Source organism: Mytilus trossulus, chromosome 3 (assembly GCF_036588685.1).
Source record: "Mytilus trossulus isolate FHL-02 chromosome 3, PNRI_Mtr1.1.1.hap1, whole genome shotgun sequence".
NCBI classification, from domain to species: Eukaryota; Metazoa; Mollusca; class Bivalvia; order Mytilida; family Mytilidae; genus Mytilus; species Mytilus trossulus.
Window position 1 is genome coordinate 56,879,651 of NC_086375.1, and position 17,679 is coordinate 56,897,329.

The following is a 17,679-nucleotide window of genomic DNA, read 5'->3' on the forward strand; positions in this document are numbered from 1 at the left end:
GACTTTTTTTCAAAATTTGAATAAAGGTTTCCAATCATCAACATCTCAAACAATTCAACAATAAAAACCATACTTGGAGACCTTTTTGTGAGAGGGAGACTTTTTAAAATATCCCATTATTCAGTGCAAGGGGTATTTCAGATTGGTCACTAAAAAATCATTAAAAAAGTAAGTAAGTTTCATGTACGAATTCATCAAGATTCAGATCTGAACAATTACAATATTCTTTACATAGCAATAGTTTAAAAACCTCACGACATGAACTTGAACATCCGTTTTTTCACAGAACACACAGAAAATTATCTTTCATGACAGAAAAGCTATTTATATGTTGCTTATATAATCCATAGTAAAATTTATTCTGTTTCCTTTTTTATACAGATTCCTACAATGATGAGGCAATACAGAATGCATTGCAAAAATTAGCTTTACGACAACAGGCACGACAGTATTCTCCATATAACAGTACTACAATTATTCCCCAAGATGTTGAATCTAAGTCTCGTATTGGTACAGCAAAGGGCCAGAGATCATCTGACATGCTTCAGTACAGAAGTAACTCTGTAGAAGACAATACATATGTACAGACAAACACATACATGCCTGCTGGTAGGACACTAGATAGTGCCCAACGAGCGTTTGTATCAGCTGAAGAAGTTGGAATTAAGTCTCGTCCTTCTTCAGCTGCATATCAAAGACAAACAGGTGATCACACAGGAAATAGTCAAGCTGTTCAGTCTAATGTTAATTTACAAAGTGCTAATGCAACTTTTAATAATTTCATTGATACAAATAGTGGCCATAACTTACAAAATGACTTAGCCATGGCTTATAGTCAAGTGACCGGTGTAGCACCACAAAATTATCACACTGCCTCACAAACAAGTAAACAATTCCAACTGTTACAGCAGCAACAGGCACTTAAACAACAGAGCAGGGTTCTGTTAGAACAGAGTAAAGCTAAACATCAGGCAATGATAGCCCAGGCTGTTCAGAAAACTAATCCTCCAAGACCAACCATGAGGAATATTAATGGAGAAATACATATTGAAAGTGCTATACAAAAGTATGCTCCAAAACCACCAATACAACCCGCCCATCAGAGGAAACCAACAGGGGTGCACAGAGCTCAAAGGTAAGTTGTTGAATAATTTACATATGTATACTTGGATATTGTCTTCATTCCATTTCCCAGAATGCACTTTTAATATGCTTTTGGTATTATGAGCAGTATAAACAGATGTGGTGTTGTTCTCCAACCCTTCACTGCACATATTGATAACTATTGTAAATGTAAAGATAATGTTAATGTTAAGACAAATGCATACATGTTTTATTTATTTTAATGAATTACTTGCAATCATTTCTTTTCTTTGAATTGGAATCTTAATTTTATATGTATTTTATTTTTGTGCATGATTGGAAAAAAAATTAATGAAATTAAAATTATTATTGTTTATGTTTAAATTGCATGATTTGATATTTGGATTATACACAGTTTACTTCAAACCTTATCTTATATAGTCAGGGATGTTCAAATAAAAAGTGCATAATATAACAATATGCTTGTCATTAAAATATATTGTATTCTTAATCCTTAATTTCTTAATATTAATATATTTGGAGAGTACTCAAGAAATCTATACATGGTTTACTACTTATCAGCTCCTAAGGTTGTTTAAATTTAATTCTGTATAAAAACGTGAATCTGCGACAAATGGCAAAATGTAAGAACTAATAATAGAACTCCTGTATAGTACTTTATGTACTGGAAAATTACTTACAAACATAGAACTCCTGTATAGTACTTTATGTGCTAGAAAATTATTTAAAAGCATGAGTTTTTGTTCTTTAGATGTACTTGCAATTACACTTTTGGTCTTAATTGTCAGACAGAGGCAGATAAAGAGGGAAGAGGGACAGGGAGCATATAAAAAGTAGAGCTGAAGTCATGGATAATGCTGACTTTTTACCTTTCTTTTAATTTTGAAAACAATGTGGAAGCTTTTCATTTTAAATTGTCCTGTTTTTAAGAAAAGTATAAGTTTTTAACAGAATGCTTTAGTAAATGCATAAATGCTGTAATTTGTAACTAAAAACAATACCTGACTATATAATATAACACTATATGTATATACAGAAAATGCAATGACTTGTATTACTTTTCCTGCAATGCCAAACTTGTGATATCTGCAAAAAAAGAAGTTCATTCTTAATACAAACTTCCAACATGTTGGTTTGTTTAATGTTTTTATTTACTTTTGCTTCAAACATTTAGACTGTCCAGGAGAATATTTTAATCTGATCACTAATACAAAGAAAGAAATTCTTCTTGAAATACAAAATAATTTGATTGGACTTTACAAAAATTTTACATCAAGTTTATGGCAATGCAGAAAAAACTTGCATACAGACTATTTTGTTTGCATCTTGGCATCACTTAGAAAATATTGGAGCTTTATGGAGCTTATTTATTGGTCATAGATTAGTGCTCAGTAGTTTTCTATAGTCCAAATATACTCAGTAATTTATATTTACTGCTCAACTGTTAAGCAGTATGTTAAGATGAAAGAATTTTCCATTTAATAATAACAATTTAATAAAAAAAATTAAAAAGATGGAAATTAACCAATTTTTAAAATCAAATAATTTGTTCATGCCGTTCTTTATGTTTAACAAGGGTAGACATATTTGTCAGTATTTTACACTTTGTAAACACACCAAGTGTCAAGATATTTGCAAATATAATGCCTACCCATGTGAAAATTAGCACAGCCAGGAGGATATGAAGGAATTATTTGCATTTTGTATCATTTCTGACATGAGATTGGTTTATTTTTTTCTTATGTTGAGTAATTCTCATGTTTATATCAAAACTGTTCAAATTAGATTCACAAAAAAATGCCTACAGAATTTGAAAATGTGTCTTTGGATGACATCTCAAAAACTGCTTGCTCTTTAGTACTGCTATAACCATAAAGCTCTAATATATGTGTGTTGTTTGTGTTTGGCTTGACACCGCATCATGGTGTGCTTCATATATTTTGTTGCTAGGCAACCATTGACAGAGGAATCATTGACTTTTAATTTCTACAACAGCCTCAAGCACAACCCTAATGTTGGATCATCACGACCATCGTCAGCGTCAGGTATTCATGGTGTTATGTATTGTTAGTTATTAATATTTGCATTGCCTTATCAAGGTTTCTCAATATGTTTGAAACTCAAAATTTATTTTGTTTGGTACTTTTTTATCACTGTTACTAGTTTCAAGCTTACGTAAAAAAATAATTATGCATGCTCTTTTCTGTAAAAAAAAAAAGAAATGAATACCAGGAAAATATGATAAACAAAACAATAATGAGAAGCCTTGGAATGTGGCTAGATCAATTCTTATCTTATCCTTTATTGAAAGTTTCGTATGAAGAATCCTTCAGTAACATTGAAGGAGTCTCAATTGTTTTTGATCCTATAAACTATCAACAGCTTTAATAACTTTAACAAGAGTTAACAAATTAATGTCAATGACAGAAAAAGCAATACATGTTACAATTGCTTTAAATTATAGAAAATAAATTTAAAAAAAAAGATTTCAAAATGGTGGGAGATATTATAGATATGGTTTAGGTTGCTAGTACTTGTATAGTAATTAGAAAATGATATTAGATTAAATGAAATCTGTTTTACAAATCATAATTATTCTGAAATTTAAAATGTTCATTCCACAAGGATGGTAAACAGGTTTCATTTAATTTCCTCAAGGGTTCAGATTTCATTTGATTGCAATTAAACTATAAAAAAAACCTATTGGAGCTCTATATCGAAATATTGATTTTTGTTTCACTTGCAAGAAATATTTCCCTATTACCTCTATTTTTACAGAGAATTGATTCTTTATTATTCGATCTAAACAACTACATGTTACATGAGGAGGAGTATTGTGCCGTAGCCATTTATGCTTTAGAAGACTGTGCAAAATTTATCCACTGTGACCTTTACTTTATAATATTTCATGACGTCTTGTCTTGATTCAATATTCTGAAACAGAATTTAGTATTTATCAACCTGAAGATAGTTAACCATGAATTGGTGGTCATGTTAATAGCAAAGTTGGTACACTCTGTCATTAGAATGTATTTTTTCCTCTCATTTTATTTTTATGCCCCACCTACGATAGTAGAGGGGCATTATGTTTTCTGGTCTGTGGCTCCGTTTGTTCGTCTGTCTGTGCGTCCGTTTGTTCAGGTTAAAGTTTTTGGTCAAGGTAGTTTTTGATGACGCTGAAGTCCAATCAACTTGAAACTTAGTACACTTGTTGCTTATGATATGATATTTCTAATTTCAAAGCCAAAGTAGACTTTTGACTTCAATTTCACGGTCCACTGAACATAGAAAATGAAAGTGGAAGTTTCAGGTTAAAGTTTTTGGTCAAGGTAGTTTTTGATATAATTGAAGTCCAATCAACTTGAAACTTAGTACATATGTTCCCTATAGTATAATCTTTCTAATTTTAATGCCAAATTAGATTATTGCCCGATTTCACGGTCCATGGAACATGCAAAAGGATAGTGCGAGTGGGGCATCCGTGTACTTTGGACACATTCTTGTTTAAATATATGCGAAGTATGTTTTTTTTCTCTTCTAAGCCAAGAACAATCTTAATTTGCCAATAGGTTGATTGATTGGTATTTAACACCACTTTCAACACTATCGTGCTGTTTCATGGTGTTTATTTATTTATTGGTGGAGGAAGTGGGAGTGCTCAGAGAGAACCATGCATGACCTTCGGTAGGAAAAATGACAATAATAGTCAATTAAGATTGGAAACTATTCTGTATGAGATTACAACTCACAGCCTCAGTATTGACTGGCTAGTGAAACAATAGTTGGACTTCTTAGATCAATCAGCCACTGAGGCCCCAAAAATAAGGTTGAAGATCCACTAAGTTAGCTTTCTAATTGTATTATTTTCTTGTTTCAAGTTGTCTTTAATGTGCATGAAACAGTATTTGATAATGATGGTTTCAACTCATTTAAAACTGTAGCCAGAAAATTTGTCTTAAAAAGTTATTAATCCCATTATATACGCATAAAAAAGTTATTAATCCTGTTATATACGCATAAAAAAGTTATTAATCCTGTTATATACGCATGTTCTAGACATAATGATAATACTTAACTTTTTGATGGGATTATGTTTAATTTGAAATAATAAATTAAGGATTATTGGTTTTTATGTAATTGGCTTTTGAGAACCGGTAATCGGCAGACAGTATATATTAAATTTCTTTTGTTCCTAAATATTGTTTGGTTGTCAGGATGATGGAGTATAAATTGATTCATTCTTTAGTCTTGTTCAAAATGTCTAAAGTTTAATGTTTAACAGTTTAATTGATTCAGAAATTACATAATTTTTTTCAACAGTGCTCTTTTGGGAAATTAAACATTGGTCTCTTAAATCTATGCTTCATGTTTAATTAGATTTTATGGAAATTTGACAGGTTTTGTTTAAGAAATTCAATCAAGGCAAAAGTAATTTTCAGATTACTTAGTTAATATAAAATGTGGACAACTTGATCAGTCATGTCAGTGTTTTATAAAAATAATATTTCATCATAAATGTGCTAAGTTATTTTATATTGATTTATTCCCACCGAGTTTTAAATGAACAATGAATTATTGAAACAGCAATCATAGTTAATTTTAGTCAAAAGTTGTAAATATTTTATTGCTTGAAATGAAATTGCCATTTAATGTATTTCTGCTTCAGTAAGATCACATAGCTGTATAAAATTCTATGAAATTTCAATGATTTTTTTACAGATACAATCAGAAAATTACAACATTTTATTAATGACATACTTTATGCATTAGAACTAAATATTATCTTTTGACATAATTTTAGCTTTTACTGGTTTAAAAGAAGAATTAAATACAATGTTCTTTGGAAAAGGGAATACATATTATGCTACCAACATTTACTGGATATTTTTGGAAAATTATAATTTAGTTTCAAGTCACGTTGGATTATTGTTAACAAAGTGAACCATGAATAGACGTATTTACACTTGTATGCAAATTTGTCCACCATTACATAAAATCACACAGGTTCCCGTAAACTTTGACATCATAATTTAAAATATTTGACGTCACAATTCAAATTCAAAAAGTGATTGTTGCTTGACGTCAAAAGGTAATTCGGAGTCGATCTAAGGTCTTTCAGAGGCAAGATACAGCTAAATACCAAAAGTGTAAATACGTTTATTGTTACATAGAAACACTATTTAAAGTCAAACACAAAATAAGCAATTCTGTTACTCTAAAAATTTCTTGAAATAAAAGAAAAATATATGTTAAGTTAATATGCACTGAATGCAGAAATATCTAAAATTTCCTGTTGAAAAATTTAAAATTTATTAAAAAAAAAAAAGTTGACTTTGTTTTTTAGAACTCTTTTGGTCATTGACATTATGCTCTTAACATATCTTCATACGTTGTATTTATACAATCCTGGCTTACAAATATTTTTTAATTCCCATTATATCTAAGGGCATAATATATACAAAGTCTAACCAAATTATTTACCACAGTGTTTGTCTATTTGAAAAACTTTCCTCAAAATATTGACTTGGTTGACATCCATGTACTCCATATTTCCCACTAACAGTTATGTGTCAAAATTATGTATTTTCAAATTGATACAGGAACATTAATATTTATGCCGCCCTTATCCTTTAATTTTGTGTGTAGTGTAATTTGTTTGAAGACCTTACAGTATGAACTTCCAGTCAATAACTTTTAGGCAAAAGGGCCCTCTTCCTTTTATTTGAATTAGTTCTCATTGAGTATTCACCCAAATCAATATATTTGATTTATATTTAAAGGTGTTTGGATTTTTTTGTGCCTCAAGTTTTATTTTTGTACTTTCTAATGTTGAGTAAAATAATTTTTGTTCCAGTTATGAATTTCAAAGATAGTATACAGACTACTGTAAGTTGTTGTTTTTAAGACAACTGGTGCTTATTTACAAAAAAAATTCCAAGTGATGTAAACTTAAGGAAAGGTGAGTTAAATTCTTGATGAAACTACTTGTGTCAAATGTAAATATTTGGGGAAGTTTTTTTTAAAAATAAGCTATTGATGAATATGAATTATTTTACATTAATTCAGGCAGAGTTTGAATTAAATGTTTTTCTTTACTTTTTAGGATGGTAGTACCTCATCCTTTGGAAACCATGCTTGAATATTACTAAATACAGAAGAATTGAAAAACGCCATTGTATTCCGTCCATGTAGATGACTTGTCCATTGAGATTTTAATGTGATATGAACAATGTTTTTAATTTTTAAAAGACAGAATAATATTTTATTTGATTTTATCACCATTTTTAGTTCAGATATTTATTGTTTTATTCATTTTATACAATGAGAATATATTCAGTTTATCATGTATTTTGCTGTCAGAAAAGATGGTCCTACAATTTTCTGTATATCTAGTATGAATGTTTATTTTACAGGGTCTGTACACAATAGAACCTTTATTGATATATTGTGTTTTATATAATATATATGTAAAAGGAAGCAAAACACAGTATTGAATTCTTGTTTAGTTTATCTAACTATTAGGTTTTATTATCAATTAGTATCAATCATCCATTAACTTTTGAAAAGTTTCTTTCAATTCTTTGGGGCAGTTTAGAACACTATGTGTTCTGAACCAACCCTAGGGTTTTAAGATTTTATTTAACGGTGCCACTGATCAACCTGAGTAGTCATAATTAGATTATAAATAAAAATATGGAATAACACACCATTGTTCATAATTTTCACTGCAGTTATGTATATTAAGGGGTTTAGATTCAAATATATATTAAAGGTGAAAAGTCCTCGATTTTGGGACTCTTGTATCTTATTTTTCAGGACGCTGGGAAGCAAAATAAGCAGCTTAGAGGTTATGTTTTCAGATGTAAGAAAATAGATTATGTTTATTATAGAGACATTCCAAATATTTAGAGATCCTAACTTTTTGTCAGGCCTGGGACCAACATAGCTTACCAAAGACTTTACATACCTTTTGAAAATGTTATATTTTTTTCTTTCTCATGCTATTTCATTTTTTTTTTACATGTAATATGCTGCTCAGATTAAAGCATGACAGTTTCTATGATTTTTATATTTAAAACTAATATTTTAATTTTTACTTAATAAATATTTTTATTGGAGCTCTCAATTGAGTGAGGCAGGTATGAAATAAAAAAGAAAACAACATTTCAAATTCAAATACATTTGATTTTTTTTTTTTTTATTTAATCCAACAATAAAAAGTTGGAGCCTTTATATTTCAATTACATGTAAAATATCCAACATCCAAATTAAGATATTTGCCGTATTTTGTCAATAAGAGAATTAAAAATAGCAATTATGTGACAACTTCCGACATTAAGTTGTATTAAAAGATAAAAGTCATTAAAGGAAAAGAACATTTTAATTTCAGAAGTAATTCCTTTTTTTGGAGGCCAAAATAATGTGTAGTAATATATGATCATATGTTTTGAAATTGGCAAAACATTCATTCGTTAATGTTAGTTTCATTTGCTTGAAGTAGTTAGCTATGCAACTCATGAATTATACATGTTACAATGTAACAAGCAAGTGAAAACAAATGTACTTTGGACACACTGTTGAAGAAAAACTACAAGGTATAGGGATATATTTATTGAATGTGTTTATGTCAAATATTTTGAATAAATGATTTATTGTTTTTACTGTTTTGACACTGTTGAACTGTGATAGTGTATAACAATATTGTAGAAACTTTACATTTTACTTATCAAATGTCCATGTTAATTTATAATAAAATATAAATATAAATTTTGAGTTCATATTTTTACAAATATAGCTATTGTAACACAAGTGGAAATAGATGATTTACCCAAGTTTTAAGTTATCATTAAGTCTTCAACATTGCGCAAAATACTTATGCATATGCCAAATAGCCTTTGGGATGTTGAGATACTGTCTTTTCACTGCAAAGGAAGTTTACGACTTTCTTATCTCTTTCCTCCATGGCATTTTTTTCTCTTTCATACTTGATTTGCTTAGGATTTTTTCAATAAAAAAAAATCCTCAGGATTAAAGTATTAATGCATTGTGAAAACAAATATTTCATCAATGAAATTCCTGTCAGATATTCTGATGAATATCTTTTTCATATTGGATATTAAAAAAAATTAAGTCTGATGCAGACATTTTGTAGTCAAAGCATTTCAACTGAGGAACTACACAGGCGTCAAAAGGCGTCATTATGGAGGAAAGGGTTATATTCAATAAAACATTGTGTGAAATTGTTACTATGTTATGGATAGGATAGAACTTATTCATACCAAGTGTTTCTTAGTTTAGAACAGTCAAATTCTGCACAATTCTTTTGATAATGTCCACTTAACAAAGACTAATAACAAAAAAAAACAATGGTCATATTAACACCAACATAGAAGCTTTATCAGGGTCATATTGAATGGATCTTTTACTATTTTTGAAGACTCCTATATACCACTTGATGTATTCTCATTTTTGGGGTTATTGTGTTTCAAGCTACTTGATGTACCATATAATTCACATCACCTTTAATTCAGTAAAACGTGGTGGAAATAAACTAGCTCATCTTCACTGAGCTCAAACCCTATTCATTTTGTCATGTCTGCCTTGATCCTTAGTGGCTGCTTGTAAGATGTTATTGTTGCAATTTTTGTTTTCACTTTTAACAAAACAGCTATATTCATTTCGATTAGGGTATATTAGAGAATGCCATTTTTAGAAAATTTAAGCTATAATTTTAGGTCAGCTGGCAACAATTTCTTTACAAAAAAAATTTATTATTTCCAAAACCACTTAACTCCTGTCTATCACATTTGGAATAAGATATGATTCTTATCAAATTACTTTTGATTTGTTTTTGATGTCTCCCAAATGAGCACATAAAAAAAACTTCTTCATGGCTAAAAAAAAATGAAGACTGACAAGTTAATTTGAGGGATTGGTATCTCTGGTAAAGGTAGTATATAAAAAAACAGGAGTAGGAATACCCTCTGTGATAGTATTATACATTAACTATTTCTTTCACATGAGAAAAACGAAAATAGATGACTTTTAGATAAGGAGTAGGAAACTCAACTTTAAAAAAAACGAAAAGTTCTCAGTTTGGAGGATTACTCCCTGGGATCCATCTTTTTGTATAAATAAGAAGTGGTAAAATACCAATGAGACAAACTCAGTCTTGGCTCACACTGAATACCAAGATATACAAAGGATCCCAAAATGATCCACACAGAACGGTCTAACCACTGAGCAACAGACACCTGACTTAGGACAGGTGGATACAAATGGAGTGGGTTTATGCGTGTTTTAACAAGCGCCAAACTTCAACCTTACCTGATATAGAAGTGTAATATTGCAACACAAATACACCATTTGATAAGTATTGAGACAAGAACCAAACAGCAATGACAACATATGAAGCCTTCTATTAGCTTTACATTGTGTATAATTGAAAACCAGACAGGATACATTCAGACCAAGGTTAGGTGGTAACTTGGCATCGAAAACAACTTAACTAAAAGAATTAATTTGTATACCTTAGTCATAATTTACAGTTTCACTTCAAATAGGATTTTGCATAGACAAAAAAAAAATCTTTTTTATATGTGCATATTGTAAAACTCTAAAATAAAATAAAAAAACATTATCAATTTTGCAGTCTGGAATCATGTTTTAGTCTATGACTAGCCTTTCAGATCGCCATTTTTTAATGATTTTTCTTATTGAATCATTTGTTTTAGGTCGATTATAAATATAGGTCTTATCTTAATACAAAAATTAACAGGTTAAATTGTTTTCATGCAATTGTATGTCGATTTTAGCACGACAAAGCTTAGTGTTTTAGTGAAATTAATTGGTTTGTTAAATCACGGTGCCACGCAACTATAGACAACATTTCCATGTTTTTAATTTTGCGTTTCCAAATAAAACTCAGGAAATGGAAAAATCATTGGCACATTCAATGAGAAAATATCATTCTACATCTTTGGATCGAAAAATCAACAACCGGTCTATTGTAGTGCAATCCCAATCAACAATATCAAGACTATATAAACCAACTTGAAATCAATCACCAGCTATTAATCAACAAAAAGTTCTACAATGGATTGAGATACCAAGAAGTGATAACATTGGGTGTTTCCAAGGACTCTCGAGTTCGGCAATTACGCACTTCCGTCTTTTGCTTGTTTCGTACTCAGTTCCACTATAGCTGTCCGTCATATCTGAAGTCAGTGGTGCGAAGAGATAAAGACTTCATTTTCCAATAGTAATTTAGAGTAACTGTAGTAATTGGAATTTATGATTTCAACTTTTCTCGTTGGAGAATAGCGATTTTCAGTATTAAAGTACTAAGGGAATGCTATATAATTGTTTTCAAGCTAAAGTATATATTCTTTCAAAATTTGTTGATATATAATATATCGTGTTAATTTTATACTTCATGCGTCGTGATATGTCAAATAACTAATAGTGTTTGGAGATATTTAAGTAAATAGAAAATGTATTGAAAATTAATTCACTGATGCTATCTTTTTAACGCACATTAAAATGTCAGTTGTTTCGGAAAAGAGAACACCTGCAGCTGCAAGGAGAAATACCGAGGGAAAACTCAAATTAGTGAGGTCTAAATCGAAACTTCCAAGTGACAATTTAAAAGGAAAAGAATTTGAAAAAGGAACGTTTGCTGAACGAAAGAAAGAACATTTGAAAGATGATAAAAATCAAATTAAAGATCAAGATCAAATAAAATTAAATAATATGACTGGGGATAATAAGTGTTTTAACGATTCTTCGACTACTGTAGACATTAACTCTATCATGAAATGTGAAAAAATCGAGCCAAATCAAAATGGAAGAGTACCAAAAGTGTCAGATGTTTCTTTTAAAACAAACCATGTCAAAAAAGAACAAAATGAAATTAAAAAAGCTACCAAAAAGGATTCCGAGAAGAGGATTCTTATTCCAAAAGAAATAACAAGACTTTCAATTGACAACCAATCGGTATTATCAGTCGACGGTGCTATTCAGTCGACATCCGTCCCAGTGCAGATAGAAAACCCGCGATCTATTATAGTTCCTAACGACTCCTGGATAATGTCAGTGATTCCATACCTTCCATTAGGACTTGCCGTTGTTTATTTAATACTCAATATTGTTATACCGGGCTCAGGTTAGTAACACTTCAATAGAAAACTTTAAAAGAACATTTTCATTTGTGTGTGCAAAAAATCGTCCATTTTCAAACTTTTGCATTTCACTTAATCACATTTTTAATGCAATTTAGTTTTTGAACACTTGGAAACTATGCATTTTTTTTCTTTGCCGTATATTTAACACATCATCGTCAGACGCAGAGACATAAACCTGCTACTTTGGTGTGTATTTGTCGGTTTTTTTTATGTGGTCCACAAGTGTTTCTCGTTTTTCGTATTTTTTGTTGATGTATAGATTGGTTTTCTTGTTTGAATTGTTTAAACTAATCATTTTGGGTCCCTTTATAGCTTGCTGTTCGATGAGGGCCAAGGCTCCGTGTTGAAGACCGTACTTTTATCTATAAGGGTTTTCTTTTACACATTGTGACATGGATGGACAGAATTGGTACTCATACCTTATATTCTTATTATAACCAGCATTTTTTAAGTAAACAAGATAATATTTCTTTCTTGACTACTAGTATATTAGTGTTTTTTCACGATAGAGAATAGTTTGTGTAAGGGTTTTGTTATTATTACCAATAAGAATGAAACCATAACTTCATTAGGCGACGATTTTCGTAATTTCTCTACGTTCTATTTTATTTATATGTCATAAAGGAAAGTGAAGTGTTCTTTTCATTGTTTTTTTTTTGCATCTTGTTCTATTGGTAAAAACGCTCTTGAACCTTGTGGTCGTAATTCATGGTGTGTAGACCGTTACAAAACATGTGGTTAAAACACATCATGGGTATTCAATATGTATTTCCTCAGCCAAGATTAATTACAAATTAATCAAAATAGAGGGTGTCGCATGCAAAAAGCTTACTCATCGCTGTTTCGCAGATCCTCATCTTGTGCTATAATAGTATTTTTTGTTTGTTATGCTTCTGTTTTAATGGTAATTTTTTCATTGTTGAAATTTTCAATGTTTAAAAACAAAAGAATTTGACTTATCATTTTTAAAACTCATAAACAGTTTTGTCTTTTCTTTATCCTCAAATATAATCCCACTGCTATGGCCAACCCGGAGTGTATAGAGTATCAATTATAGAGCAAGAACATTTGACTTGTCATAAATTTGACAAGTTCGATTCATATGTTTTCTGTGTAGTATTTTGTAGACCGCTTTTTTCTGTGGTTTTTTTTCATATCTCCGATTTTTTCTTTGATGTTGAATGTCATTCTTTGGCTGAATTTGACTGCTCCCTTCATATCTTTTACTTTTTTTACATCACAGTCTTATATAAGAATAAACATTTCACAACTTAATCAAATCAGTGTGATATGCCACAGCCGTTGATATAGATGATAATTATGGCAAACTTGTATAGTCGATTTAAAAAGAGGTACAGAAGGGACAATCAAAACTCATCGTTCGAAGATAACCGACAAAATCATGGCAAAAATCGACTTTAGACGAAAAAGCAAACAACAGCCCATACAACATTAAAGACTGAGCAACACAAACTCCCCTACAACCGGGGGAATGTCTTCAGATATCCGGAAGGGTTAACCGAAGAGTATAACTACAGTATGTTTTGTACACAAGATACCTGCAGAATCTCAAAACTTTTGTTGCAACAAACACCAAACACCGTTTTAATTCTCCCTAGTCTTGTCATATTTGTTGCATTACGCTCATTGAAAAGCAACGCGCTTGCTAACCCTCAACAGAGAAGTCTGTCTAACCTTTAAAACATGAGGATTCACAGTCTGATAATTACCAAAGTGGTTATCATAACATATTGTTTGCCCAAAACACTCGAGTTCTTATAAGGTTATCGACTTGACATTAAAAATTGATGTATTGTAGAAAATTATTGACTGTTGTTATACTTCTTTTATCTATTGTCACAATTAATGCTTCAGTTATTATAATTAAAAGAAAGGTAACTAAAATTCAATCACCTGTAGTTGTAAACTTGTAATTGTGACAAGATAACAAGTTTATCAGTGACACTTTACAATCGATTTCCAATGCAGCCCTCTTCCAGAAACATGCCTTAATTACTTATTTAATGATTATTGTATGGAAGCAGGACAGGGCGACCAAATAAAAAAAAACTCAGTCGAATAGTGATAAGGCATTTTATATTTTTACAATAATTATATTAAAGGATGGAAACAAGACAATTAAAAAAGACCAAACCAATTTGACCCCCCTCTCAAAAAGTTAATGAAATCATCATGGAAGTAAAGATAATAAAAAAAACTAACCAAGGAAATAGATTCTAGCACACGGCAGTACAGAGTGGCACTGAGTCCATTGCAACAATATGTTCCCTTTTACTTTAAGTACTAAGTTTTCATTTTGATTCATCCACTGAACCAAGGCGTAAGTGAATGTTGTTAGAAAAAGTGCCATGCAACTTCATATAGGTGTTACTTTGTGTCCAGATTTAGTCTGTTGTTTCATGCTCTTGAAATAAAGTTTGAAAATTTGACGATATTTTTTCACCATATAAAAAAGAAGATGTGGTATGATTGCCAATGAGACAACTATTCACAAAAGACCAAAATGACACAAACATAAATAACTATAGGTCACCGTACGGCGTTCAACAATGAGCAAAGCCCATACCGCTATAAAAGGAATCGATAAGACAATGTAAAACAATTCAAACGAGAAAACTAACGGCCTTATTTATGTTAAAAAAAATGAACGAAAAACAAACATGTAACACATAAACAAACGACAACCACTGAATTACAGGCTCCTGACTTAGGGCAGGCACATACAGAAATAATGTGGCGGGGTAAAACATGTTAGCAGGATCCCAACCCTCCCCCTAACCTGGGACAGTGGTATAACGGTACAACATAAGAACGAACTATAAAAATCAGTTGAAAAAGGCTTAACTCATCAGATGGACAAAAAATACAAGTGGACGTGGATAATCCACATCAGCTGACTGAATTAATATCGACATCGTGAAATTCTTATAACAACCAATCAGTGAGTTTGTGCATAGATGTAATACCCATGAGTACTACATCTATGGTTGGTGCTAGTGTATGTAAATCCCAGGATATAAGCCAAGCTTTTTTTAAATATGAAAATAGCAACAGAAGAATATTTACAGCCCTATTTGTTTTATTGTAAGATCACAATTTTTTTCACTCTCTAATTGTAGGAACAATTCTTAGTGGATTTTCAATTCTGTGTTGTGGGAAATGTCGAGTTCAAACTAAAGATGACCAGAGACTTGTAACATTATGTGTCAATGTGTGTGTTGGTGTGTCACAATTGTTTACTGTAACATTTTTATTAGTGGGTTGGTTTTGGAGTATTGCATGGGGAGTCAACATGGTTTTACTTGCTGGTAAGTAAATCATATAAATTATACATCATGGATAGAAAAATCAAACTTCCATTTTATGGAGTCTGCAAAATGTTTATTAGATCATACCGTAAATATGAAATATAAAATTGAGAGTGGAAATGGGGAATGTGTCAAAGAGACAACAACCCGACCATAGAAAAAAAACAACACTGAGCAGAAGGTCACCAATAGGTCTTCAATGTAGCGAGAAATTCCCGCACCCGGAGGCCTTATTTATCTCTTTAACAATTTGCATATTTTCAAAAAAATCAACGACAATGGAAACCAAATATCGAAAACCACACGTCTGAAAATTTAATGCATCTGTTAAATCATGGTTTTCCCCTCTTTACCTGTACTCATAACTTTAACTATTCAGACTTCCTTTAAGAGCATTTGAAAGAGATAATACAAAATTGCTAGATCCTCGAACTCTCATCATTATTTTACTATGAGAAGTAAAGTGATAATACTTTGTGCACTAACACTCTTTCTTTTACATTTCAGTGGAACTTAACAGACAGAAGAAACAAAAAAGAGAACGCGACCTACAAGCTAATGTGCTGAATGCCTTTGGAAATTCAATGCCAGTAAAATCACTCTTTCCTGGAATGAAATGAAAGATTGATTTTAAAATCAACAGCATATAAAATTCAAATGTATTTGTCTGGCGTAATGTTGTATTAAAAAACTATGGATTTGTTATGGTTCGAATGAAATCAGATACTTCATTAAATGTTGAAAATGCAAAACATGACTGTTAACATGTAGCTCTAAGCAGACCATTCAAGCTTATAATATATCGTTCTTGTTTACATTAAGATCTCGGATCTGTATCCAAATTTGCTTGATAAATATATAATAACGATCACTTATACCGTCATGTTTTCTCATATGCAGAAGTAAGCTAGGATAAGTGTTGCTCAATAACCACTATATAAAGATTAAAACATGTGAAGCACTTGTTATTTTCTTTTACATAGATACGGAATTTTAAGTATAGAGAGAACATAGTATAGCGTGCCAATAGATTTATAGTCAAACAAAAGATAACAAGATGCGACAAGGAGCATTGGACATTACTATCGAATTTTACCGTTTTATCTGCTGTAAAATGTAAATATAATCTCAGAAAATCCACTGTCACTGCTTGGTCTTAGTAGATAAAATACAATGGCTAAACATTAAGTGGGATTAGAAAGAAATTCTACCACAATGGTATTTACAATTAAGAACATGAAATTGAGACATCTTAGAAGTTAGAATTGATTTCTTAAAATTTTCTCTAACTTTCTTACTTCTGACAATATACCAACCATAGTTGTCAGTCATTATAAGGAACAAATAATCAGCTTAAATGTTTTCAGAGCTTCCGCTTACATGTTATAAAGAAATTCATAGAGACATTTCACAAACTACTTTATTTCATAACAAGACGGCAATACTGATAAAATAACACATTCTCGAATATCCTGACGAGAAAACATTCAGTATGCCTTCGGAATATACAAAAATTAACATATTGTCAAGAATTTCAATAACGGCCGGCAAACTATATGGCTACCAACTTGCCTATTTGCATGTATTTACAACAGACGTAAAGAATGGTAAACTTCATCCTTTAAGGTTACCAGCCGACAAATTTGTGTACACCGATTTAACTCAAGTTCTCATAGTTGATTTATAACAAACTAAAACATTTATCCAAATTATAAAAAGTCTAAATTAAACGATACATAGGCACGATAATATGTTTCAAAATTTCTTGTGAAGTCAAGTATAGACTCCAACTAATTAACTATCGAGATGGTCATATAAGCGATATAAACATAAATATAGATACAAAAATAGATAGCAAACTCATGCAATTGGATTTTCTATGTCTGTTTAGTTTCAAATTATTGACTACAAATATATGTCAATCGTCGTTTTACCTGTATAAAAATACGTAATTGTGTATTGAATCAGTCAATGAAATGATTTACCTTTGTTTCATTTGCAATATTGACATTCAAGTTTTCCCTTTAATAACTAAAGCGACATCCATCTCTAGCTAAGCGGTC

At 30.8% G+C, this 17,679-nt stretch overlaps 2 protein-coding genes across 25 annotated transcripts in view; both read left to right on the forward strand.

Moving 5' to 3' along the window:
* The window catches only part of LOC134711926 (tubulin polyglutamylase TTLL5-like), a 52,834-nt gene extending 44,752 nt beyond the window's left edge, over positions 1-8,082 (forward strand). For 22 of the 24 annotated variants that reach the window (XM_063572920.1, XM_063572926.1, XM_063572937.1 and 19 more), the window contains 3 exons: positions 382-1,135; positions 3,055-3,149; positions 7,208-8,082. In XM_063572920.1, the coding sequence (XP_063428990.1) occupies positions 382-1,135; positions 3,055-3,149; positions 7,208-7,215 (857 nt within the window). In that variant the 3' untranslated portion in view covers positions 7,216-8,082. The remainder of the gene's footprint in view (positions 1-381; positions 1,136-3,054; positions 3,150-7,207) is intronic. The other 2 variants (XM_063572931.1, XM_063572936.1) reach the window with 2 other exon arrangements.
* Positions 8,083-10,996: 2,914 nt separating this feature from the next.
* LOC134709572 (uncharacterized) lies at positions 10,997-16,542 on the forward strand. Its single transcript, XM_063569737.1, has 3 exons — positions 10,997-12,268; positions 15,428-15,616; positions 16,124-16,542. The coding sequence occupies exons 1-3, from the start codon at positions 11,647-11,649 to the stop codon at positions 16,234-16,236; spliced, it is 924 nt and encodes a 307-aa protein (XP_063425807.1). The 5' UTR covers positions 10,997-11,646; the 3' UTR covers positions 16,237-16,542.
* Positions 16,543-17,679: the final 1,137 nt, after the last annotated feature.